General features: G+C 47.8%; 1 protein-coding gene across 3 annotated transcripts in view; it reads right to left on the minus strand.

Annotated features, from left to right (window-relative positions):
* ME3 (malic enzyme 3) overlaps window positions 1-26,886 on the minus strand; it is a 218,055-nt gene that overhangs the window by 30,113 nt on the left and 161,056 nt on the right. For all 3 annotated transcript variants that reach the window (XM_055581563.1, XM_055581562.1, XM_055581564.1), the window contains one exon: window positions 17,425-17,528. In XM_055581563.1, coding sequence (XP_055437538.1) covers window positions 17,425-17,528 — 104 coding nt within the window. The remainder of the gene's footprint in view (window positions 1-17,424; window positions 17,529-26,886) is intronic.

Raw genomic sequence — 26,886 nt, forward strand, 5'->3', positions numbered from 1 at the left:
CCTCTCAGAGGTCAGAGGCCAGACCTGAGTGCTTCCTCCAGAGCACACGGTTCACTCCCCAACCTCCCGCTCTTCAAGCCCAGACACCTTCCCAGCCACCAGCCCATGGGCTGACGTGGGACATCGGCTCTGATTTGCCCAGACTGTACGTTCCAACCATCCTGGGATGACGGGACGTCCTCCGTGAAGATCCTCCGATTACTCTGGTCCATCCTGATCTCTCTGTTCAGGTGTACTGCCATAGTATCTGTACCATAGTCTGTCACACAGCTACGTCTTGGACTTCCTAAGCATCTAATGAACTGCCCCTCTCTCACATGTGTCTTAAGTCACTTCAGTCGCTTTGCAACCCTATGGACCATAGCCTGCCAGACTCGTCTGTCCATGAGGATTCTCCAGGCAAGAATACTGGAGTGGGCTGCCATGCCCTCTCTCATGAAACTGGCTAAATTCTACCCTGAACGATGAGAGCCTGGGGTGGAGGACAATAAGGCCACAAAATCCAGTTTGTGTTTGTGGGCTTGTGAAACCGCTGTGAGTCAAAGTCAGGGAGAGGAAGAAGGGCAAGATTAAGCCAGGGTAGGGGATAGCCTCCATCCAGGCAGGCCCAGGGCAGGGTCCCTTGATGGCAGGGACGGTGTCTCACTCCCCACGTGGTGCACGACTGCTGAAAACAGGAGTTGGAACTGACCGCCTCTCCTGCGCCCTGCTCCGAACAAATCTGCTTGAGACATCTGAGTGAGAAGACCAAACCCACCTGTGGCCGTTTGCCCGGGGCCCTGGGCTTGCCCCGCTCAGCCCTTGCGGGTGAACAAACAGAAGCATGGATGGTGCCTGCCAGAGAGCACTGCCCCTCCCAGGGTGCCCAGTCACACGTAGCCCACGGACACCCCGGTCCCCAGGGGCCCGCTCTCCCCTTCCAGAGGCCGCTGTGGCCAAGAATCTTTGTATCATAATAGCTCAGTCCCGTTCCTTTACCCCAGGATCCAAGTCAATGCAAATAAGTCCACAGGCAGGAAAGGGCTTTCCAGTGAGGCTGGGAGAGCCAGCAGCAGAGACTGGAGAAAAATACCACTAAGTGTGGAGTCAGATGCGTTTGAGGTGGGCCTAGATTCTTCCCTTTCTAGCTGGTGATTTTGTACAAGTTATTTAACTTTTCTGAATCTCAATTTCTTTATCTCTCAAGGTTGCTGTGATAATTAAAAGTCAAGCACCCAGTACAGAGAAGATTCTTTGGAAAAGTGAGTTGCTAGCTCTTTCCTACGAAGAAAGTCATAGCTTTTAACTCCATCTAAATGTCCCAGGCGTTTGATCACCTTATTCTCCCATCAACCTCAACTGATACTGCAGGCAAAGCCATTAACTAGGTGGGTGTTAAATCTACACAGACTCAGCAATAATTATTTAAGCATATTTCTATTTTTCCCCAATTAAAAACTTCTCGAGAGACAAAGGATTAATTTCCAAAATATACAAGCAGCTCATATGACTCAATACCAGAAAAACAAACAACCCAATCAAAAGGTGGGAAAAAGACCTAAACAGACATTTCTCCAAGGAAGACATACAGGTGGTTAACAAACACACGAAAAGATGCTCAACATTGCTCATTATTAAAGAAATGCAAATCAAAACTACAATGAGATATCACCTAACACCGGTCAGAATGGCCCTCATCAAAAAGTCTACAAACAATAAATGCTGGAGAGGGTGTGGAGAAAAGGGAACCTTTGCACTGTTGATGAGAATGTAATTTGATAGAGCCACTATGGAAGATGGTATGGAGAGTCCTTAAAACACTAGGAATAAAACCACCATATGACCCAGCAATCCCACTCCTAGGCATATACCCTGAGGAAACCAAAATTGAAAGAGACACCTCTATCCCATTGCTCACTGCAGCACTATTTATAATAGCTAAACATGGACGCAACCTAGATGTCCATCGACAGAGGAATGGATAAAGAAGTTGTGGTACATATACACAATGGAATATTACTCAGCCATAAAAAGGAACACATTTGAGTCAGTTCTAATGAGGTGGATGAACCTAGAACCTATTATATAGAGTGAAGTGAGTCAGAAAGAGAAAGATAAATGCCGTATTCTAACACATATATGTGGAATCTAGAAAAATGGTACTGAAGAATTGACTTACAGGGCAACAATGGAGAAACAGACATAGAGAATAGACTTATGAACATGAGGAGAGGGGAGGGGAGGGTGAGATGTATGGAAAGAGTAACATGGAAACTTACGTTACCATATGTAAAATAGATAGCCAACAGGAATTTGCTGTATGGCTCAGGAAACTCAAACAGGGGCTCTGAATCAACCTAGAGGGGTGGGGTGGGGAGGGAGATGGGAAGGAGCTTCAAAAGGGAGGGGATATATGTATACCTATGGCTGTTGAGGTTTGACAGAAAATAGCAAAATTCTATAAAGCAATTATCCCTCAATAAAAAATAAATTAATTTTAAAAAAACTTCTTGAGAGCAAAGTGTATTTCTGACTCAGTGAAAACACTGAACAGTGACTGTGTCAGCTAAGAGGGACTCAGTGAGTGAACGCTCCTTGAGACACTGGATTTAGAGCTAACATTCATGCTCTTTACAACCTTTCAAAATTAAAACAAAACCTTGAAACTTTGTCTGTAGCCTGGATGCCCTAAATTGAGGGTTTTTCCTTTGTATTGTTTAAAACCACCAGGAGAAGCTTGGAGCCAGAGGCTCAGTTTTTCCCCTGGGGCCCGACAGGACTGGCTGGGTTTGCAGTTTGTGGAGAGGCCTGCTGGGGACATCAGTCCTGGTGAAGGATGGGGCAACTGGTCCACTAGCCATTAGGCAGTTAAGAAGGAAGAACTGAGAAATGCCACCCTAGACCCAGATTCTGGGGAATTTTCCCCACCACCAAAAAAGAAAATGAAAACTGATATAATAGAAGTGGTATAAATATATTGCTACATAGTAATGTATCAAGTCAACAGGCTGTAGGCCTTAAACTTATACAATGTTACATGTCAATCACATTTAAATAAAAAGAAAAAATAAAAAAGAAGGCACCTCCCTTGCTGAGGGTGGCTAGAGAGTCTGGAAAATGGGAGTTGATGGCTGATGCCTCCATCGCCTCCCTGATGTTGAGGATGGGTTGGTCATTAACGCTGCCTTAGAACAAGGTGGAGAGAGGAGACACGGATATGTGAAGCACTGATAGACTGGTTTCCACAGACCTTCCTCCCCTTTGTCCTCCTTGCCCGCTGCATCAAGGAGGTGTCTGGAATAGGTTGGACAGTCTTTCCTTTCATGTAGAAGAAAAGGCGCAGAGATTCTCCAAGTCAGAGAGTAGGTTCTGGAGTTAGATCACCTGGTTCACAGCTTGGCTTCACCACTGTTAGAGGTGTGACCTTGGACAAGATCCCTAACTGCTCAGTACCCCAGTTTCCCTGTCTGTAAAGGGTGCCCTCATTCAATAAATGTTTATTGAGAGTCCATGCTGTAACTAGGCATCATTCCAAGTGCTTGAGATATAGCAGTGAACCTAAGAGACAAAGATCTCTCCCTGGAACTTACATTTTAGTGGGACAGGACAATAACTGTATCTACTTACTAGGAGTATTTTGAGTATTACTTGACTTGATGTACGTGAATGACTTTATCATCCGCAGAAGCCTAGATCAGACTAACACTCACTTTACCAGAAGGTGAAACCTGGGATGCTTGCTTGCTTCTTTAGTTTTTTAAAAATGCAAGGAACTGTCTTTGAGAAAGAATTGCTGCTTAACTCATTATTTTAAAAGAAATCCATTGCTTTTTCTAATTTCAAAAGAAATGCCTGCACACAATCAAACATCATAGAAATGACTGACAGTGAAAATCCTGGCAACCTCATGCTTTGACTGTAGTCACTGTTAATGGCCTGATGCATGTACATGCAGGTATTTTTTTCCTTTACGTAACTTACCTTTTTTATTTTTTTTAAGTTTTTACTTCTGGCTGTGCTGACTTTGCGTTGCTGTGGGCAGGCTTTCTCTAGCTGCGGCAAGCAGAGGCTATGCTCTAGTTGCAGCGTGCAGACCTGTGGTGCCGGCCTCTCTGGTGGGGCACAGGCTCTCGGGCTTCAGCAATTGTGGCACATGGCTCAGGGGTTGCAGCTCTTCACATCCAGAGCGCGGGCTCATTACTTGGGGCACACGGGCTCAGCCGCCCTGAGGCACGTGGGGTCTTCCCGGACCAGAGACTGAACCGGTGTTCCCTGCATTGCAAGGCTGATTCCTGACTGCTGGACCACCAGAGCAGACCCCATCACTTATCCTGACAGAAGCATTTGTTTTTAGGATTATTCCCTCCCCCATTTCATTAGGTTCAAACACATTAAAAATCAATGTGCTTGAGCCTAACAAAATGAACGCAGTAGAATAAGAAGAGACTGCATGATATGCATGTGTGAATGAATGAGACATGGAGAAGGAGACACGAAGACAAAATGAAAGCAAATGTGCCACGGGGATGGGGTTGCCTAGAACTGCAACATCCTCTCTGGCATGCAGTGATGGGGCTCAGATTTGGGGGCGCCAGTCTTCTCTATCCTTTCTTTCCCTTGAGAGAAAGGCTCTTTTCATCAACGACAGCTCAGAAAAAAAAAGTCTTTCCTGAGTAGAACACCTGGTTTCCCAACTCTTTTTGGATCACCAGCAGTAGGAAAGAAGGGTCTCTGATATGCCCGCAGGCAGTGATTTTTAAAGATTTGGGTTTTCTGGTGGTGTCTTGAGCTAGCCCTAGTGTACTCTGCTGAATTTCTGTGACTCTGTTGTTCCCTTTCAGAAGTTTGAGCTGTTTCTTTTTCAAATCTGCTTGCCATTTTTTAAAGTACTGTGTACTTTCCCTATTATTTCATTCTTGTAAAACATATCTCTTTATTACATCTCAGTGTAACCACTTTACAGCCTCTCAGAATGTTCCTCTCCTTGGGGTTCTAACTCTTCCATTAGTTTCTGAACTTCCCGCATGGTGGCTTGTTTCTGTGTGGCTTACTGTGAATCATGAATTTGCTTCATTACAGAATTGTTTTTCCCTTCAAGGAGTTCCACACAGCATAGGTGGTGGGCGTGTCACTACAGAGAAGTTTGTTTTCCCTCTGCCAGGTCCTTCAGCCGTGTCACTGGTTGGGGGCACTTTCATATCCATTTCTTAACCTGGGAATTTCTGCATCACATGGATATTATAATTGTGGACTCGCAAGTCCCCATGTGGTGAGACTCAGTGTTTGCTTTCTTCCAAAAGACATTCCTCTCCTCCCTACTTCACCTCGACCCCCAGCTCCTTGTTATTCCCCTGGGGTTGGTGAGCAGATCCCATTTCTTCTTCATGGAAGGTCCAACCATTCAAAACTTGCAGTTTTCTGCATCTCAGTTCCAATGTTCTGCCTTGGATAGGCCTCAATACTTGACCCCGCCTGGGTGTATGGACCCATCTCCAGGTCTGAATGATGAGAAGAAAACAGCCGTGAAAATGGATGGATTGTCAAGGTTGGGGAAACAGCAAGGATGAAGGCTCTGCAGCTGTAACAGACACGACCTGTGGAAGGAGGAGCAGGAGGGTCGGTGTGGCCGCAGCTGAGGGAGCAAGGGAGGGTGGAAGGGGACAAGGTCATCAAAGGCTTCCTTCCAGCTCCAAGAGCAAAACACAAGGGATGCTATACGTGTGGTCCCTGAAAAAGTCAGTATCAGTGGGCTGACCTTAAGATTCAGTGATTTTCTATCCTTGGGCAAGTTTCTGGTTCTCATTTCTGTACTGAGAAATGTGTCCCACAAGAATATTTTCAGTTCTGCATGGGGCAAAGCTCTCAGAATGGTGGGTCTGTAAGGCCCACCCCTAGAAAGGCAATCCCTAAGAAAAGCAATGCCAAAGAATGCTCAAACTACCGCAGAATTGCACTCATCTCACATGCTAGTAAAGTAATGCTCAAAATTTTCCAAGCCAGGCTTCAACAGTATGTGAACTGTGAACTTCCAGATGTTCAAGCTGGATTTAGAAAAGGCAGAGGAACCAGAGATCGAATTGCCAACATCTGCTGGATCATCAAAAAAGCAAAAGAGTTCCAGAAAAACATCTATTTCTGCTTTATTGACTATGCCAAAGCCTTTGACTATGTGGATCACAATAAACTGTGGAAAATTCTGAAAGAGACAGGAATACCAGACCACCTGACCTGCCTCTTGAGAAACCTGTATGCAGGTCAGGAAGAAACAGTTAAAACTGGACATGGAACAACAGACTGATTCCAAATAGCAAAAGGAGTACATCAAGGCTGTATATTGTCACCCTGCTTATTTAATTTATATGCAGAGTACATCATGAGAAACGCTGGGCTGGAAGAAGCACAAGCTGGAATCAAGATTGCAGGGAAAAAATATCAATAACCTCAGATATGCAGATGACACCACCCTTATGGCAGAAAGTGAAGAAGAACTAAAGAGCCTCATGATGAAAGTGAAAAAGGAGAGTGAAAAAGTTGGCTTAAAGCTCAACATTCAGAAAACAAAGATCATGGCATCCAGTCCCATCGCTTCATGGCAAATAGGTGGGGAAACAGTGGAAACAGTGTCAGACTTTATTTTTTGGGGATCCAAAATCACTGCAGACGGTGACTGCAGCCATGAAATTAAAGGACACTTGCTCCTTGGAAGAAAAGTTATGACAACCTAGACAGCATATTAAAAAGCAGAGACATTACTTTGCCAACAAAGGTCCATCTATTTAAGGCTATGGTTTTTCCAGTAGTCATGTATGGATGTAAGAGTTGGACTATAAAGAAAGCTGAGAGCCAAAGAATTGATGTTTTTGAACTGTGGGGTTGGAGAAGACTCTTGAGAGTCCCTTGGACTGCAAGGAGATCAAACCAGTCCATCCTAAAGGAAATCAGTCCTGAATATTCATTGGAAGGACTGATGCTGAAGCTAAAATTCCAATACTTTGGGCACCTGATGTGAAGAACTGACTCATTGGAAAAGACCCTGATGCTGGGAAAGATTGAAGGCAGGATGAGAAGGGATGACAGAGGATGAGATGGTTGGATGGCATCACCAACTCGATGGACATAAGTTTGAGTAAACTCCGGGAGTTGGTGATGGACAGGGGAGTCCTGGCGTGCTGCAGTCCATGGGGTCGCAAAGAGTTGGACACGACTGAACAACTGAACCGAACTGAAGGCCCCCATAACACTTCGCTGAAACAACTACAGAAAACAGAGCTCTAACCCACACATATTTACACAGATACACAGAATGCCTCTCTGTCAGGTGGGGGTGGGGATGGGGCGAGCTAAACTGAATAGGTGAAAGGACTGATCGCACATACCAGGCATCTGAAAATGGACATGGCTCACAGCCATGCTACCAGGGCTGTTGTTTTTATTTCTTAAGAGTAGCAGCTGGGAAGAGAAATTGGGGGAGAGAAGGGAGGTATTATTGGGACAGTGGGGATGGATGAGTGGGGGACTACGGAAGAAAAAGATGGATATATTCATGGATAATTTAATTGAATGCATGAATACAGGGAGCACTAGAGCATGGCCTAAAGGACAGTGACTTTGGAAACTGCCTCAATTATTATCGTTATTCATAATAGCAAACATTCATGCTTACTATTACCCAGTTATAACACTTACATGGTTTGTCTCATTCATTCAGCAGAAGCATTCTACAAGTTAAATATTAAAAATGCATCTTGAAAGTGAGGATGCTGAGGCACAGATAAATTAAGTAGTTTGTTAATAAGGGGCAGGCGAGAGGTTCAAACTCAGGGATTATAGCTCAACCGTTTTTAGTGGGAGGGGTCTTAATAAAGGGCTTCCCTGGTGGCTCAGATGGTAAAGAATCTGCCTGCAATGCAGGAGACCCACGCTTGATACCTGGGTCAGGAAGATCCCCTAGAGAAGGGAATGGCTATCAAACTCAGGCATTACAGCTCTAGAGTTAATGCTTTTAACAACTGTTGTTAATGGGTGGGGCCTTAATAAGGCCCCCTTCCTTTTTATTTCTTTTTCTTTTTTTAAATTTATTTTTTAATTGGAGGAAAATTTCTTTACGATGTTGTGTTTGTTTCTGCTGTACAACAATGCAAATCAGCCATGATTATACATACACTCCCTCCCTCGTGAGCCTCCAGGGCCCCTTTCTTAGAGAGCTACTTACACTTTATAAGCTTCAGTTTCCTCATCCCCTAAAATAAAGCTTATAACAGTAGCCACCCTAGAGGGCTGTTGTGAGAATTAAATGAATTAATATTGTATGAGAGCTCATATTAGTCTGTGCATAGCAGGTAATAAGTAAAAAAGAGTTACTGTCATTTTATCTTTATTGTTATCAATTCATTAATCTCTTCTTTCCTCTCCTCTGCTACAATATGAAACTTTCAGGTCTGGGAATAATTTTATTCCTATTTTGATACCAGGTAGTACAATCCACCTCTTGGGGAAAAATGAAATGGAAATAACCAGTTGGCATCACTGAATCCATCTCCCCAGTTAAGTGAACTTCCTCCATCACGTTTTGGCCTCTAATCCGCTTGGTCAGGATAGAAGCTAATAGGGTCCTAGAGAGCTCGATGCTGATTTGCATTTTGCTACCGCCTTCCAGCTCTCTCTGTAACCGCAGACAGAGTCCTCACGAGCATGAGAGTCTGTTATTTCACAGCATCCAGCTCCTGTTCGGGTGGGAAAACGTAGGAGCTGGACTGTCAACAATTAGCCGTGCTAGGCTGAGACTGGGAAACGGTCCTGTTTCTTCAGAGGCCAGACAAGCTAGAATGGGTCCTGCTGTTCCTTCCTCCAAGCTTCCTTGAGTGTGAGTGCTTGGTCGTGTCCGACTCTGGGTGACCTCATGGACTGTAGCCTGCCAGGCTCCTCTGTCCACAGAATTTTTCAAGCAAGAACACTAGAGTGGGTTGCCATTTCCTCCTCCAGGAGATCTTCCCGCCCCGTGCATCAAACGTGTGTCTCTTGCGGCTCCTGCACTGGCAGGCGGATTCTTGACCACTGGGCCAGCTGGGAAATGCCTGAGCTTCCTCAGACGTGGCCCGTTCACAAGCTTCTATTCACTTTGACTGACAGCTAGCCTGGTGAGGGCTTTCAGCCCCTCAACCAACCAACCAAGCAACCATCCAACCACCTGACCCCAATCAAAGATCCAACTAGTCACCTCCCACGCTCACCATATATGGCGGATCCACCATGAGTCTAATCATGCACTGTGCCCCCCAGGGACTACCAGTCTGGTAGAGATGATACACAGTTATAGGACCTGAGGAAGGAAAGTTCTTCAAAGTCCATCAGTCCGGCCTAGGCTGATACTTGAACCTCTCTACAAGAATCCAGGCACATCTTTGCCTAATTTCTGCTCTAATGGTATAAAGACCAAAAAAGATTATAGAAAAGCTCTAGACCATTATAGAAAAGACATCATCATGTGATGCATGATTAATTAACATATGAATTATGTGGTCATAAGTTATGCTATGATTACAAACAGGGCAAGGGTTTCTGGCCAGGTTGGTCAGGGAAGACTTCCCTGGGAAGGGCAGAATTTGAGTTGGGGTATTACCATGGCTTCTGTTCTCATCTTCTCCCACATCTTGTCAATTTCAATACTTCTGTTGCTTAAGAACTTACCAAGCCTCCCTGCTGCTCTCTGCATCAAGTTCCAACTGAGGATGGATAATTTTCAAATATTTTTAGTAGAAGTTTTTTATTTTTTAATTAATGAAATCTTGAACAGAACTGTGATACAGAAAGCAATGAAAAACAATGATATTTTTCTTCAAGTAGTTTTAGTCTTGTATGGTTGCTGGGAAATATTCATTTCTAGCAGCCTGGATGCATTCATTTCTAGCAGCCTCCAGGCATTTCTGTAAATGCCTGGAGTCTGAGGAAGCTTGGTTTACAATCACCTAATTATCGGGACTTCCCTGGTGATCCAGTGGTTAAGAGTCTGCTGTGCAATGCAGGGGACAGGGGTTCAGTCCCTGGGTACTAGGGTACTAGGACCAAAGTGCTGCATAGCAAGTAAGCTGGCACACCACAACCACTGAGCCTGCATGCCCTTGGAGCCTGTGCCACAAGCAGACTTCCTGTGCCACAATGAAGGAAAAGTCCTGTGCGCTGCAACTACCCAATGTAGCCAAAACGGAGAAACAAACACACACGTAGATATTAAAGAAAACACTGGGTTAGATAACTTAAGCCCTTTCTACTTCTGAGCTCTAATAGTTACAACCCTCTTCCTGGATCCCGAGGTCTATCATGTAGCCCACTCTATTCCTGTGTGTGTGCTCAGGTACTCAGTGCTCAGTTGTATCCAACTCTTTGTGACCCCATGGATTGTAGGCCGCCAGGCTCCTCTGCCCATGGGATTTCCCAGTCGAGAATACTGGAGTGGGTTGCCATGTCCATCTCCAGGGGATCTTCCCAACCCAAGGATTGAACCTTGAGTCTCCTGTGTTTCCTGCATTGGCAGGAGGATTCTTTACCACTGTACCATCTGGGAAGCCCCTATACCTACTTAACTTTATTTTGAGCCAATAAACATCCATCTCTGTGGGACCAGTCCTCCAGAGTCTTTGCTGTGTCCTTGCCTTTGCTGTGTCCTCGCCTTCCTCGTGATGTATCATCCATGTGGAATGTACTCTCTCTCCTGTGGCTTACTCACATTTGGCCCTGCCTCTGTTTACTTTCCATCTCTCTCCAGTCATCCCTGATTGCTCCTTTCTCTGAATTTCTATTGAACTGAAGGCCAATACTGAACAGTCGAGTACTTAATTCTTCTCTAATTACCTCCTGTTCAAAATGTTGTCTCGTTGGAAGACCTGTAAGAATCTCGAGGACACAGTACACGTCTTTTATTTCTTTAGAATTTCATTACAGGGCTTAGTCGAGTTCTGGGCATGCGGTCATTATTCAAACGCCCTGGAAAAGCATGATTAGCTCCGTTATTTGTTTGTGCTGCTCTCAGCTTTCTCAGAGCTTCTCGCCTCAGTGCTGCAGATAAAGCTCAGTTCCCAGGAGTAAGCGATCCGTACCTCCTGCTCTTATCTTTTTGCCAAAAATACATTCCCTCATGGGTCGAGTTGGAAAAGTCAGACTCTGAAAAAAGTAGACAAATTTGTTGGGAGGGTGATGTGACCTTCTGTATTCCACAGGAAGATTTTCAGAAGAAACCCCCGAACAAGAGAGTCACAACTGTTGTTACTGATTTATCTATGCATGAATACTTATTTTGGGCTGTACTGGGTCTTTGCTACTACACTCAGGCTTTCTCTAGTTGTGGCAAGGGGGACTATTCTGGCTGAGGTGTAGCTTCTCTTGCTATGGAGCATACGCTCTGGGCTGCTTGAACTTCAGTGGTTGTGGCCTGAGGGTTCCGGAGCTCAGGCTCAGTAGTTGGAGTCCATGGGCTTAGCTGCTTCACTGCGAACGGGATCTTCCCATACCAGGGATCAAAACCAGGCCCTTTGTGTTGGCAGATGGGTCCTCAACCACTGGACCACCAGGGAAGCCCTTGGAGTCTGTATGATTGATACCTCTCTGGGTGGATCGAATGCCAGGCCAGGTTTGGGAACCACAGGTCAGTATTCATATGCCTTCGTGTGTTTGACCCACTGCTTTGTTCCAGCGTGGTTAGGGGGTGGGCATGGGGGTGGAGGGTGTCATGGGAGCAAAGTCCATGATTTGTAACTCAGAAGAAGCAGCTGTAATCTCATGCGGGTCCAACAGACAGGCTTGGTGTAGTTCTTGAAATATCCTGAACAGCTGGAGATGAGAAGTCTTCAGCCTCCAGGATCCTTTGGCCTCTGAGTTGCTACTGGGCTTTAGAGTTGCAGAAGGACCAGCACACGTGGGTGTTCATGGAGTCACAGATGCTGAGGCCACAGGCTCGATGCAGATCTGGGAGGGTTAAAGCATGGCACACGTGCTGCCAGCCTCACTGCCCTGCTCAGGGCAGACACTGCTGATCAGCCACAGCCCCGTTTCCAGTGATGCCTAGAGAGGCCTTAGAATCCCAGCAATCAGTGCGAGCACAAGGAACAAAACCTTTTACTCTCCTTGCCGTTCCTACCAGCAATATCCTAGTGTGCTCCTGGGCTTCCCTGGTGGCTCAGCTGGTAAAGAATCCGCCTGCAGTGCGGGAGACTGTATAATCCATGGGGTCGCAAGGAGTCGGACACGACTGAGCGACTTTCACAGTGTACTCCCAAATTTTGTTGAGCAGATTAACTTGCAGTTTATTCACAGGGCACAGTTTCAAAATCAGTAGTAAGGCACACTCTCTGCTCTCTCTACTCTCTTTTCCTAGGTGAACCCCATCATGTCCTTGACCTTACACATGCACACTCGTGTGTGTGTGTGTGTGTGTGTGTGTGTGTGTGTGTTAGTTGCTCCGTCGTGTCTGACTCTTGGCGATCCCATGGACTGCAGCCCACCAGGATCCTCTGTCCATAGGATTCTCCAGGCAAGAATACTGGAATGGGTAGCCATTCACTTCTCCAGGGGATCTTCCCGACCCAGGGATCAAACCCCAGACCTCCTGCATTGCAGGCTGATCCTTTACTGTCTGAGCCACCAGGGAAGCCCTTGCCCTTACATACCATCTATGAACTGGTAACTCCAAAATTTATATTCCCACCCTAGAATTCTTCTTAAAGAGACTCGGAGGCTGAGAAAGCTTAGAGGTAAGGTCTGAACTCCAGGAGGCAGATAAGAATATCTCTGCATTCATAGATCCTTGAGAGCAGACTGTTTATTTCTCTGAGGACTGCCCACTACACTTGACACAGCGTCTTATATACAGAAGGTACTCAATAACTGACTACCAACTGACTACCAGCATCTCCCCGTTTCTATGTGGAAGGATGTTGTTCTTCTCTGCCCTTCTTGCATTTCTGGGGCACAGCCTCTGGTAATGCTGGCTGCCCCATTCCTTGTCCCTCCCAGGCTGGATGGGGCATGGTCATCTGTTACCTTGGTGGCTCCCAATGAAGAATGCCTCCTGATGTTCAGACCCTTGTGTTACCTTTCCCCCTTGGAATCGGGTGTGGACCTGTGATTTGCTTTAACCAGTAGAATGTGATGGAAGTCATTCTGTGCTAGTCCCACTATGGTATGAACCTCAGGTCTCTGGTGTGGGATGGTGTGTGTGTGTGTGTGAGAGAGAGAGAGAGAGAGAGAGAAATAGAAAACCAGAGAGAAAGATGGAGAGACTCAAAAAGACATTTTCCTGGAGCTAAAACTCAGATGACTTTCTTTTTTTTAAAGTCACATTTTAAAAAATCCAGTATCTCCCTTCTTTGTTATCACTCTTATCAAGAGTTTAGAAATCTCTATATTTAGAGTTTGGGGAGCTAGAGAATGGGGGTGACTTCCTCTCACGGCCTGCATAAAGGCTGAAGCTGCTGCTTCAGACATCAAACGCCTGTTCAGCCCAGGCCAAACATCAGACAGAACTGGCGCTCCAGGGGCAAACTTAGAATAGACTCTGCTGTGAGTAACAGAAGTGAGAAACTCAAGTGGAAACCATCGGGAAAAGCCCATGACTCAGGTGCATCACTCCGGGGTCCAGCGCAGGGCAGGGAGAGCGTGGGGAGCACGGAAGGACTGGTCTTCGCCATGGGAGCACCAGGCTGTGCGTCAGCTCTGAGCTGGACACGCACAGTGGCTCACTGCTGCGGTTCGCAGGTTACATGGAGATTCCTTCTGCCCACGTGGGTCTCCCCCAGTGGCCACCCCCTAGGGCAGCAGCTCAGCCACAGTAACTTTTTTTGTTCTGCCAAAAACTCTTAAGATGAGTGGGTAGAAGCAAGCTGCTGGAGCTTTTACTTGCAGGACTTTTGAAAAGAGATGAGGATGTTGAAGGCAGGAATCAATGTTTCCCAAGGCTCTTTCTTAAAATACACAGTGTCTGGCCTCAGGGGGGCTGACTCACTGGCTGCCCAGGCTGGGCACCCCATCATGGGGCTACTATAATCCCGGGAGACCAGCTCACTCCCCACCTACAGCATCCACAGCAACATCTGCTTCAGCTTATTAGAAAGTTAAAATAAGCAAGTGTCAACCGCTCATCTTTTCCACTTAAGGACACATTCCTCTTGGCTGACGCACATCCCTGCCCAGGGGTTTACCCCTGGACTGTGGGAGTGTGTCTGTGAGACTTTAAACTGATTTTAATGATAATTTAAGGAGCCTCTTACATCCTAGTTTATTTAACCTTCTCACACGAATAGCAAGGCTTCTCTGTGGGGAATCACGGAATGACTACTGACTTCACTAGATAAGGAGGGAGCCCTGGAAACAGGAAGCCAAAGAAACATGCTCTCAAAGCCAAACGCATTCCTGTGTGTCATCCACAAGTAACTGCAGAAAGCAGTCTGGCCTTGGAGTCAGCAGACTCAGGGTCAGCTTGCTGTCCTGCCAGATGCTGTGTGACCTGGGACAGGTTCCTTGACTTCTCGAAGCCCTCAGATCTCTGCCCTCAGATCTCTCGTCTGCTACCCTGCCGGCCACATGGGGATCTTCAGAGGTCTGAATGGACACCGGGGTGGGGAGGCTTCTTAGAGGACAACTGATGCCTCACTTCCTTCTATGACAGCACCACCCAGACGCCACGGAGCCCCAGCTTGAAATCGTTCTCACAGAGCATCTAATGCACTGCGGGTTAGCTCAGATCTATTCTGAGCTGAAAACCTCCTCCTTTAACATTCTGTCAACTGGTTCTTCTCCGGGTGAAACAAGAGAAGAAATATACAGAAACAAGCCCAGTCCCTCCTCTGTAGGAACACCTTGCAGGTTTCTGAAGGGAGTTCCATACCCCTGTGACCCAGCAGTCCTTACCCCTGCTCCCCACCAGGCCGAGCCTTTGCTCCTGTTGTGGTTATGGGAGAACAATAACCGTGATGCCTGCTGTGGTCATTGTTTTCCAAAGGCACGTTGGGCCATTTACGATAATTTACGACCTTCTAAGTATCTTGTCTGGAACCGAATGTGGTATTCAGGATGATCTAAACGGGGGAGAATTAGGCGAGACCTTCACCTCTTTTGTTCTAGATGATTTGCATCTGCCCATGTGAAGTGCAAGTCGCTCAGTCGTGTCGGACTCTTTGCGACCCCATGGACTAGAGAGTCCATGGAGTTCTCCAGGCCAGAATACTGGAGTGGGTAGCCATTCCCTTCTCCAGGGGATCTTCCCAACCCAGGGATCGAACCCAGGTTCCTGTGTTGCAGGAACCAGCTGAGCCACCAGGGAAGCCCTCTGGCCATGTAGCTGACCCCTGAATGGGCTGTTTCAGTGCCCATCTCAACGGCAATACTTCCTTCACAATCCCAGCTTCGAACCCTTGACTTTCTGATTATCTCTTCCTTTTCCTGCTTATTCCATCCGGTATACCCAACTCAGTAATTCTCAGGCCTCACCAGGACCTACTGTCCATGGGCCATACCACTCTCTCAGCCCTCCTCTCCACCAGACCCTCATCTGTCCCTTCTTCCCTGGCCTAGACCTCATAACGCATCATTGCAATCATCCCCTTAAGGACACTGTCCAGCCCTTCCCTTCTCTTTCTCTCGCTTGCCTGGCAAAATCTCAACCCTGATTGAATCCTTCTCTCTGTGTCTTCCTGCCCTGTATTCAGACACTGGAAACCGGCTAGAGAAAATCATGGGTAAGTTAAACTCATGACCTAAGTTAAATTCATGGCCAGTAACCTGAAGGGGGTCCATGAAGCCACCCAGCAACCATTCTCTAGCTCTGAGTTGGGATATTCCAGGTCCTGCCTCCTATGCCTCAAACCCGCACCCCCTCGGTCCCCATCCTCACTCTCAGCCAATGACCCTGTTATCCAGGAGAGCTCCCATAGACTCCCCCACATCTACTCACCTGCCAGCATCTATGCCCGGTGCACAGCCTTCCCTCTGTGTGGATGGGCTCTGTGCTCCCATCTCAGACGAAGCGCCCAGGTGGACACTGGACTCTCATCCCCTGGCTTACTCGGCCCGTCCACCCCCATACTCCACACTCCGCTATCAATCTCATCTTTTCTATAGAATCATCCCCACCTCATATAACTCACTATTACTTTCCCTCATCTTCAAAAATGAAACCAGGGACTGCTCTGGTGGTCCAGTGGTTAAGAATCCACCTGCCAATGCAGGGCACGGGGGTTCAGTCCCTGGCTCAGGAGGATCCCACATGCCGCAGAGCAACCAAGTCAGTGCGTGAAGCCCAGGTGTCTAGAGTCGGTCCTCGGCATCACGAGAACCCACCGCAGTCAGAAGTTCGCGCACTGCAAGACAGTGGCCCCTGCTCGCCGCAATTAGAGAAAGCCCCCGCCCAGCGACTAAGACTCAGCACAGCCCCAAACAAAATAAGCAAATAATTGAAAAAATAAAGACAAAAACCACAGCAACAATAAAATGCTTTCTTCTTATCTCTGGATAAAGAATCCAGGTAATCAGGCTTTAAAGTCTGGTAGCGTGCCCAAGGTCACAGACCTGGAAGTGGTGGGGTGGGTATGTCCACCCCCAAAGCCCACCCAGACGAGATGTCCTGGGCTGCAGAGGCCAGACCAGCTCTCTCTCCAGCCAATCGCTGAACTCAGACAACAAAGTCCCTTGTCAAGGATGTGCAGACCAGCTCTGCCCTCCCTGGGCACTCTTGGGGTGGCAAGCAGGGCTGGAGGTTTTCAGTGAGAAGGAACCTCTAGATGTGCGGGGACCAGCTGAGCTGCTGAGACTGTCTTGACTGACACGCCTGTAAGACTTGGTGTGGGAAGACGGAGGCTGTTTCCAGAACAGCCAGCGTGCCATCCCAGCAGCATGCCAGTCCCCATAGGGGGAGCGGGTGGCAATGATGGCAGATAGATGGGGCAGGCTGGGGCGGGGGGCAGGAGCTGCCAGTGTGGTACACCCTTGTGCAGAGATGACACCTTGTAAATCTCGCAGGCCCGCCCGTGTGGCCTCCAGCGGCGGCTCATTAACACCACCTGGTCCTTGGAGCTGGAAAATGACAGCTAACAAGGCCAGCTGCCTTGCAGGCCATTCCATCAGAAGGACACACTTCTCTCCCCCAACACTAAGAACATCTCTATTTCTGCCAGGAACCCAGAGCAGCTGGCTCAGGGGGGTTTTCCTCCCGGGACATCAGATACTTAACTGCCCCCCAATCACAGGGCCTTCAGCCGTCACCCCTCCTCTTCCTTCTCAGCTCCCCAAGATTATCTGAGAGAGTGAGCCCATTTGCCTTTGAGATTTCCAAGGACATGGGGTCAAGTTGGAATTTTCAGACCACCTGGAAAAGCACGTGTCTCTGCCAAACCCTGTGTTGACTTAGTCATCCTATCTCTTAATGGTCCTTTTCCAGAAGGGGTGGGCTGACCCACTTACTTGTCCGTTACAGCCTGCATGAACTCGTCCAGAAGGTCATCATACTCCTGCCCGCGGACGCGCCGGTGCTTCAGGCCGATGTACAGGGGGTCCCTGAGCAGCTCCTGCAACAGACAGCATCCGTCTCGTGAAGGGTCCTGGGTTGGCAGGAAGGTGGCGCTGAGGAGGGCTGGGGGGCGCCTGTCCCCCACTCTCGCTCCCCAGGTGCTGCCTGGAAGGGTCTGGAGGCGAAGCCACTGACGCAGCATGGACCTCTTGGCAGGGGGTCTGGAGTTTAGGAACCAAGGATGCTTGAACTAGCAAGACTCTCTGATACAGTCTTCCAACCTCTGGCTGTGGCTCTGGGTTCATCCCAGGGCTTCTCAGCAGTAATACCATGGACACTTCGGCCTGGACAGTTCTTTGATGTGAAGGTGAACCTGCATGTTGTAGAAATCTTAGCATAGCTGTGTCTCCAGGTTCTTCCCACTTGAAGTGAGGAGCACCCCCAGGTTGTGACAATAAGAAAAATCTATAGACACCACCAAATGTCTCCCCAAAGGAAATTTCCTAAAGGAAATCAGTCCTGAATATTCGTTGGAAGGACTGATATTGAAGCTGAAACTCCAATACTCTGGCCACCTGATGTTAAGAGTTGACTCATTTGAAAAGACCCTGATTCTGGGAAAGATTGAAGGTGGGAGGTGAAGGGGATGACAGAGGATGAGATGGTTGGATGGCATCACCGACTCAATGGACATGAGTTTGAGTAAACTCCAGGAGGTGGTGATGGACAAGGAGGCCTAGTGTGCTGCAGTCCATGGGGTCGCAAAGAGTCAGACATGACTGAAGTGACTGAACTGAACTGAGTTGAAATGTCTCCCTAGGGGTCAAAAATTGACCCTGTTAGGAACTGCCCCAGGCAACGTATGGATCGAGGTACAACCAAAGTCACTGATCTGGACTCAAATTAGGAAGCCTTCCCTTCCTCCCTCCTGTCCTTCCCGTGAACGCTTACTGAATACCCATCATGTGCCTGGCACTGTGCCAGGCCCTGGGGACACAGGAGAGACTGATACAGCCAGCATTTTCCATCCAGGAAAGAAGCCCGCCGTAAGCAGCCCCGTGTCAGGTGCCCCATCTTCTGTGTCTGTACTGGCTGACGGCCCCTCCCGCCTCTCCTGTACCCCCTCACACACATGCCTATACAGAAGCTGAGGGCTTATCCATGCACGACACATTTCCTGACCCTCTACTGACCCTCTAATGGCCTGCTGCCCTTGGGTCTCTCAGAGGCTTTGTGGGTAAGAGATGGTCTCTGCCTTCAAGGTGCTCAGTCCACTGCAGGTTGGCTGATGAGTCAGTAAACTTGACTACAGATAGAGAGACATTCCTTCAGCACAAAGTGCGGTCCATGGTAGCAGAGAAGGAGTGGAGTAGTTCCCACCAGGGACAAGTGGGGATGATGACATGGGGTAAATGGTCAGGCATTAAAAGATGAGCAGAGAAGGGGAAAGGACTTGGGGGAGGGGTGGTTAGGGAGTCTGGGATGGACATGTGCACACTGCTGTATTTAGAATGGATAACCAACAAAGACCTACTGTATAGCATATGGGACTCTGCCCAATGCCAAGTGGCAGCCTGGATGGGATATATGTATATGCATGGCTGAGTCTCTTTACTGTTTACCTGAAACTATCACAACGTTGTTAATCAGCTATATCCCAATACAAAATAAAAAGTTTAAAAAAAAAATGACAGATTTTGCCAGGCGGGCTGGGCCCTCCAGGCTGAGAAGTCAACACAAAGAAAGACTGGGAGCTGGAGGTAAAAGCAGGAAAAAGTACCTGGTGACCTGGTGTGTTTAAGAAATAGGAAGCAATTTTATGTGTTAGGGTCTTTGGGAATTATCTGTTTTTGTGTCCTCCTTCCCCATATATGCTTCGCAGGTGGTGCTAGTGGTAAAGAACCTGCCTGCCAATGCAGGAGACATAAGAGACAAAAGTTCGATCCCTGGGTCGGGAAGATCCCCTGGAGGAGGGCATGGCAACCCACTCCAGTATTCTTGCCTGGAGAATCCCCATGGACAGAGGAGCCTGGAAGGCTACAGTCCATTGGGTCACAAAGAGTCAGATGCAACTGAAGCGACTTAGCACACATACCCCTAAATATGAGCTCCTTGGGGCCAAGGTTTTGTGTTATCTTCAAATCTCCATCTGGACTGCTCCTGCAGGATTCAGAGGCAAGCATGTCATGAGTCCTGCCCTTAAGGGGCTCGGCGTCAAGTCTCAGCTCCAGCACTGACTAGCTATGTGACCTCAGGTAAATCATGTGATCTCTGGGAGCCTTCTTTTCAGCTGTTCAGTTCAGTCGCTCAGTCGTGTCTGACTCTATGTGACCCCATGGACTGCAGCATGCCAGGCTTCCCTGTCCATCACCAACTCCTGGAGCTTGCTCAAACTCATGTCCATTGAGTTCAGTGATGCCATCCAACCATCTCATCCTCTGTCATCCCCTTCTCCTCCTGCCATCAGTCTTTCCCAGCATCAGGGTCTTTTTCAATGAGTCAGTTCTTTGCATTAGGTGGCCAAAGTATTGGAGTTTCAGCTTCAGCATCAGTCCTTCCAAGGAATATTCAGGACTGATTTCCTTTAGGATGGACTCGTTGGATCTCCTTGCTGTCCAAGGGACTCTCAAGAGTTTTCTCCAACACCACAGTTCAAAAGCATCAATTCTTCAGCACTCAGCTTGCTTTATGGTCCAGCTCTCACATCCATACATGACTACTGGAAAAACCACAGCTTTGACTAGACAGATCTTTGTAGACAAAGTAAAGTTAGATGGGAATAATACACCATCTGCCCCGCTTGATGGTGATGAGGAAATGAAATATACTGATATATGTGAAAAAGCTTTGTGAATCATAACATATGCTGTAAAGTAATGGCAGCAGCTTTAACTTTCATAGTGTCTCCTATGTGCCGGGTACTTCAGAAGGAGGGCCAGACACAGTGAGGTTAAGAGACTCGACCAGCCCTTGGGCTAGTGAGTGGTGGAATCTGGATTCAAACTCGTGGCTGCCAGCTCCAGAGCCCATTATCCTAACCTCTGGGCCAAGCTGCTTAAGTGGTTTTTTGGCACATCAACCAGAATTGACATCCTTTTTCAGACACCGGTCTAGGTCCATATTGTCTTGATGGCGCTGTAGGAGGTGGTGGTGGAAAAGTGTAAGGGACAGAAAAGATGAGGAAATATCTACCTTCCCATGCCCTCACCCCCCAATCCTCAGGCCACATATCTGAGGTGGATTTAACACTTTCTCCAAGAAACCACATGGCTACATCTGAGAGACGTGGGACCTAAACTTCATTTCTCACTCTCCGCACTCCTGGGTTATACATCCTTGAGACTGTTTAGGACTCTGCTCTAGCTGTTGTGTGTGTGCGTGTGCATGTGTGTGTGTGTGCGCGTGCGTGTGCGTGCATGTGTGGGCAAATGATGCGAATGGGACATATAGCCTTTCACCGGCCACTTTCACAAAATGACCATCTGAAAGCCACTGAGAGACAGCAAACGTCCAGCCAAGGGGACCAAAGAAGTCAATGATGATGTAACAACAAGATGGACAACCAGGCAGCCGCAGAAATTGGACGAAGCCTATGCAGACACCTGGACAGACGTGTATGAGATGATTTAAAATGAAAAAGCAGGAAACAAAATTGCACAGATATCCTGGTTTCATCTGTCAGAGACACATCAACACAGAAAGGGCGCACACAGAATGATAAAAATGGTATAACTCTTGGCATTTGCAGAAAACACTCACTTTTTCAGTTCTTACAGAGATGAAAGGGTCCACGGTAAGTTATAATTTGTCATGTTTCCAAGAGGCAGATTGATTCAGTGGTACATTAGGCAGCCAAGAATGGCTTTCCTGGTGCTGCATATGTGGTTTCTGGGGGCAAGTCCAATTCTCCAGTGGTATTGAAGAATTTTAGAATTTTCCAAAAGCTTCTCAGTATATCTGCATTTAAGATGAAGGGTTAACCCTAATGAAGTACTACTAATGAGTTATAAAAGTGACTAGGAAGCTTTGAAAAAAGTCTTGATATTTTATAGTACTTATTTTATTTATAATAAAACGTTTTATATCTGAAATACTTCAAAACTAAGTGCACCAAAAAATTGGGGGAAAGTTTCTATGTGGAGATGACATGAAAATATAGCTTCTCATACTTGTACAGAACTTTAGAGTAATTCGCTTGTTCTGAATCAAAAGTAGCTTGATTCGGGACTTCCTCGGTGGTCCCGTGGCTAAGATTCCGAGCTCCCAGTGTAGGGAGCCCGGGGTCAGTTCCTGGTCAGGGAACTAGATCCCGCATGCCACAGCTAAAGATTCCGCGTGCTGCACGAAGGCAGCAAGTAAGACCTGTCACAGCCAATAAATAAATACGTATTAAAAAGAAACCATGTGTGGAATATGATGCAAACATTTTTCTAAAAAGTAGTTCGAGCTTTCTGTCTTGCATGCTCTCGCGCCTATTTTACAGATGAGGAAGGTAGAGTTCAAGGGTTTAAATAAATTACCCAAGCTCACACAGCCAGAAAGTAGCAAAGCTGAAACTGAGCCTTGCTTTGACTGGATCTCCTGATGGTGCCCTTTCCACCCCACCGTTTGGGGACGAGGGAACGTGGGTGTGGCTCCTGACCCCCACCCTGGTCTTCCTGAGAGTCCAGGAGTGGCTGGAAGCTCCAGCTGGTGCTGCCGACCAGGCTGGGGAGCAGCCACAGCCGGGGTGGGGTCTGGGGAAACGCCGTGTCCACATCTCCAGTCAGCTGGTGGTCCTTCGGCAGGAACGAAGACAGCTTCTCATGAACAGCAGAGGGTGGAGCTTCCACACTGTCTCACATGGAACAATTCACCCTGTGTCCCACCGAGGGACATAAAGTGGGCTCTGGGATTGGACGCACCTGGGTTCGCATTCATGCTGTGTCACCCAACGAGCTTGAGACTCTGGGTACTTGCCCCTGCTTCGTTTTACCTCTGTCCAGTGGCGATAATAATGATCTCTCTCTATATTTTATTGAAATATAGTTGACTTACAATGATCTCCACTGCACAACATAAGTTCTTTGAGGAAAGGGTCCTATTGACGTGCATCTCCCTAGTGATGTTTACAGTGCTGTGTGTGGCAGGCCATTTAAAAGCATTTACCATGTGAGTTCCATTTATGACTGGGCTAAGGAGATGCTGAATTAAAAACTACGCAGGTCTTAGAAATCACTTGGTTTGGCTTCCTCCAAAGGAGTTTTTGAGGCCCGGAAAGGTTAAGTTCACAAAACGAATCTGGTGGAAGCAACAGGGTGGCAATGACTAGAGCATGCGGTCTTCCCAGGATGGACCAGAGTCCTCAGCTCCAAGCCACTGCGTTCTCTCTGCTAGGTTGTTGCCAAGAGGCTCTACTCAAAGCAGAGTAGATGAACCAGATGAACCAGAACTTTCTTCACTGCCATGGGAGTTGAGTGTGGCCTCCATGGGTGTCTGCCTGGCTCTGACTTTTTTTTTTAAGGGGAAAAAAAGTATTTTATTGAATCACAAAACTGAAGAGTATAGAGGTAGATTGACTTCAGATATAACTGAAGCCAGGTATCAAAATAATTATCGTAATATTCATTCTTGCTATTTAATCTCTCTCTCCAAACCCTAATTTCATAGCTCTTCCTTCTTTGTGTTGCATTCAGTTTTTTTTTATTGTGATAAAAGTCACATAATATAAAACATATTATTTTAACCATGTTTAACTGTACCGTTCAGTGGCACTAAGCACCACTTAATGTACCACAATTGTACATTATGTAGAATTCTCACCATAATCCATCTCCCAAATTTTTTAGCTTCTCGAGCTGAAACTCTGTCCACACTAAACACTAACTCCCCATTCTCCCTTCTCACCACCCTTGCCCCCGACCACTGGCACCTACCAAATGTACTTTCTGACTCAATGAATTTGACAATTTTGGGTACCTCGTATAAGTGGACTCAAACAGTATTTGCCTGTGCCTAATGTATGTTGGAATTCGGGCTTCCTCGTGGCTTAGCAGTAAAGAATCTGCCTTCTATGCAAGAGCTGCAGGAGACTCGTGTTCGATCCCTGGATTGGGAAGATCCCTTGTAGGAGGGCATGCCCACTCCAGTATTCTTGCCTGGAGAATCCCAGGGACAGAGGAGCCTGGTGGGCTACAGTTCATGGGTTGCAAAGAGTCAGACACGACTGAAGCGACTTAGCACACACATGTTGGAATGCATGATTAAGGGTAACTTAATATATGCTGGCTCTGACTTTTCAAGGTGCAAAATCCTGGAGACTAAATGTCATGGAAAACAAAACGGCTTGCTCCTCTTCACCTGCTGTGTCATCGAGCGCTGGGTTTAAATTGGAAGATGAACCTCTTGGTCTGGAATACTTATCTTGCACAGCAACAGGCACACAAAGGTGTTATTCAGAGAACATCTGGGGTTCTGAGGAGGTCATGGGATTGGGTCCATGGCGTGGACACAGGGCTCTTTTCTCCCTCCAGGTGGCAGCTATGCCCACCATGTACTTCTCTGGAAGCTTGGTCAACCCAAGGGTCAGCGACAACGATCCTAGGACGGGCCTAGGTCACAGATGCAGACAGCCAGCGCCTGATGGCACTGTGGGTGAACCATATTATTATCTGCAGTGAGGACAGTCTTGTCAGGGAGAAGGAATCCTTCACCCTCCGGCTCTGGGGGCGATCCCATGCTGCCTCGGCAACCAGTAGCCCCCAAGGCACCAACAACTAGGCTCTGCCAGTGATCCGTCTCCTCCACCCGCCTCTTCAGTCATTCCAATGAGACTCTCTCAGCGTCTCCTTGAGAGGAGACCCCATCAAAGCTCAAGACGTGGGCAGGAGAAAACGTGAGGGCTGAGAAGCCAAGCCCAGAGCTGCCCCACAGAGTCCTTGGCACAGAGTGGGACAAGTGCTGGGTTTGCACTTAAATCTGGGGGAAGTCATTTCTGCCCTGGGGCCCCTTTTCCTGTGTGAAACGAGGGAGGGTGAGCCAGAAGCACTGACAGCTAATATCTTGTGTGTGTGTGTGTGTGTGTGTTAGTCGCTCAGTTGTGTCCGATTCTTTGTGACCCCATGGACTGCAGCCCGTCAGGCTCCTCTGTCCATGGAATTCTCCAGGCCAGAATACTGGAGTGGATTGCCATTCCCTTTTCCAGGGGATCTTCCTGATCCAGGGATTAAACCCAGGTCTCCCACATTGCAGGTGGATTCTTTACCTTCTGAGCCACCAGGGAAGCCTAGGGGTGGGGGGTGGGCCAGAGTAGGTTTCCTGCCGAATAGGGCAGGGCTCCCTCTCCCTGGTGTTTGGAACATCATGGGATGCCCCTCCCTCATGCGCTCATGCCTCATTTATTTATTTTTCCAAACCTCCTTGGTGTCAGCAGGTAAAAGTGACTCAGAGTTTCAGGGCTGTAGACACAGATGTTTTCCTTCAACAGGAAACCTGGAGGGGTGTTTTCTTTGACTCTGGTTAAAGCTCCTTTTGCCTCAGGAGTTTTTTTTTTTAATAGAGACACACACACAGTTGGTCTAGTTGTTCTGACACCAGCCTTCACTGCAGCATCCTCCCTGAACTGGCACAGAGATGGTAGCTCAAGCAGACGCTCCCTCTCCCGTGGCTTGCTCTGGGCAAGAGATGTGCCCCCTGATTTCGATGGGAAAAATCTTGCAAACTAATTATTTTCAAAAAGACCTCTAGGGTGGGACACCATGTGGTGAATGCATTTGGAAAGACAGAGATGACTGTCTTCCGTTTCCCCAAGGTGGGCCTCTTTGTAACTTCCTTAAAGATAGTCTGGAGGGAGTTCACCTCGGCTTGCAGGGGGAGGACTGTGAAAATGGAATTGCTAAGCCTTAGTTTGATCCTGACTGTCTGTGGGACCCAGAGTGTGGGAAACACCTCCTTTCCCACTCTTCATCACCCAGTCTATAACACAGATGCTTGACATCTTGGAGCAGTGTGCCATGGTAGACAAGGCAACTCTGGCAGCCAGAGAGAACCTGGGCTCAAATCTCTGCTCCGACACTTAGAGCTGTGGAGCCTGAGGAAACCAGCACGTTTCAGTCTCAGTGTCCTCATCTGTGAAAGGTGGAGATCGATATCTCATATATAGCCGGCATGAGAATGAAATGAGATCGAATCATACAAGGTCCTGGCGCACTGTGGCTGACGGCTGAGGCCTCCCTGGACTGGGTGAGAACCGCTTTCTCTCTCACAAATGCTGTTGCCTGGTCAGGGTGTGCTCTGTCCTCCAGCTGGGGAACCCTCTGGTCCTTTCTAACAGGAGGGAGTAGGCCCAGGGGAAGCTCTCTGCCTTCCACACCCAGGAGTTAGAGGTGATGCGGGGGCCAAAAGCCACGGGTTGGGGGGGAAGCAGACACTTTGAGTAGCTGTACCCCTTGAGCCATTAAAATGATCCATTAGGTTGCTGAGACTGGTCCACCCACGCCTGGCTCTCATTTATCTCCTGCAGCCTCGCAGAGTGCCTGACACCTACTAAACACTTCATAAACTTAAAAAAAAAATAAGTAAAGAGAAAGTGCTGACAACATAATTCTCATTGAAGAAATCAGAACAAAATTAGGGGCACGGTGTGATGACAACTTGGCAACAAGGACATCCACGTACACGCGCAGGGACACGTGGGATGAGGGCACAGGTGTGGCACAGCGGGAGACAGGCCGCTTCCTTCTTCCTTTAGAATTCTGAATAACGCATTAAAGTTACTTTAGGAACACAAATTCTAAAAGTCAAGAAGTGCCTTCTCATAAAGCGACTGGAACCTGTGTGGGGAGGAGGACACAGGTGGTTAGGCCCCCTCCTGCTGAGGGAGGAGGTAGACGGGCCCCTCGGCTGGACACCTGGGGTTTGTCAAGTGGAGGGAAACTGAAGCTTTGTTCTCACCCAGACACTCCAGGGACAGCGAGCGGCAGGAGCTGAGCTCTGCTGAAGTGCAGAGGGAAGGCGACCACTCGGGTGACCACTCCTGAGGTCAGGAAAACTTCCCTGTCTGCAAGTGCACAGGAAGGCTCCTCGGGGGTCACAAAGGGAGGGGGTGCCAGCCCATAATAAGTGTGGACATACCCCCACAGGCCTCTGTGGTGGGGTCCATCTTAACAAAAAGTTGTACTCATATCTTGGAAGAGTCCTAGGACAAGTCCCATGTGAAAAAAGAAACAAAATAATTAGCCAAATGTAAACAAAGGCCTTCGGAGAAGGCAATGGCACCCCACTCCAGTACTCGTGCCTGGAAAATCCCATGGACGGAGGAGCCTGGAAGGCTGCAGTCCATGGGGTCGCTGAGGGTCAGGCATGACTGAGCAACTTCACTTTCACTTTTCACTTTCATGCACTGGAGAAGGAAATAGCAACCTACTCCAGTGTTCTTG

Source organism: Bubalus kerabau, chromosome 5 (assembly GCF_029407905.1).
Source record: "Bubalus kerabau isolate K-KA32 ecotype Philippines breed swamp buffalo chromosome 5, PCC_UOA_SB_1v2, whole genome shotgun sequence".
Lineage (NCBI taxonomy): Eukaryota > Metazoa > Chordata > Mammalia > Artiodactyla > Bovidae > Bubalus > Bubalus kerabau.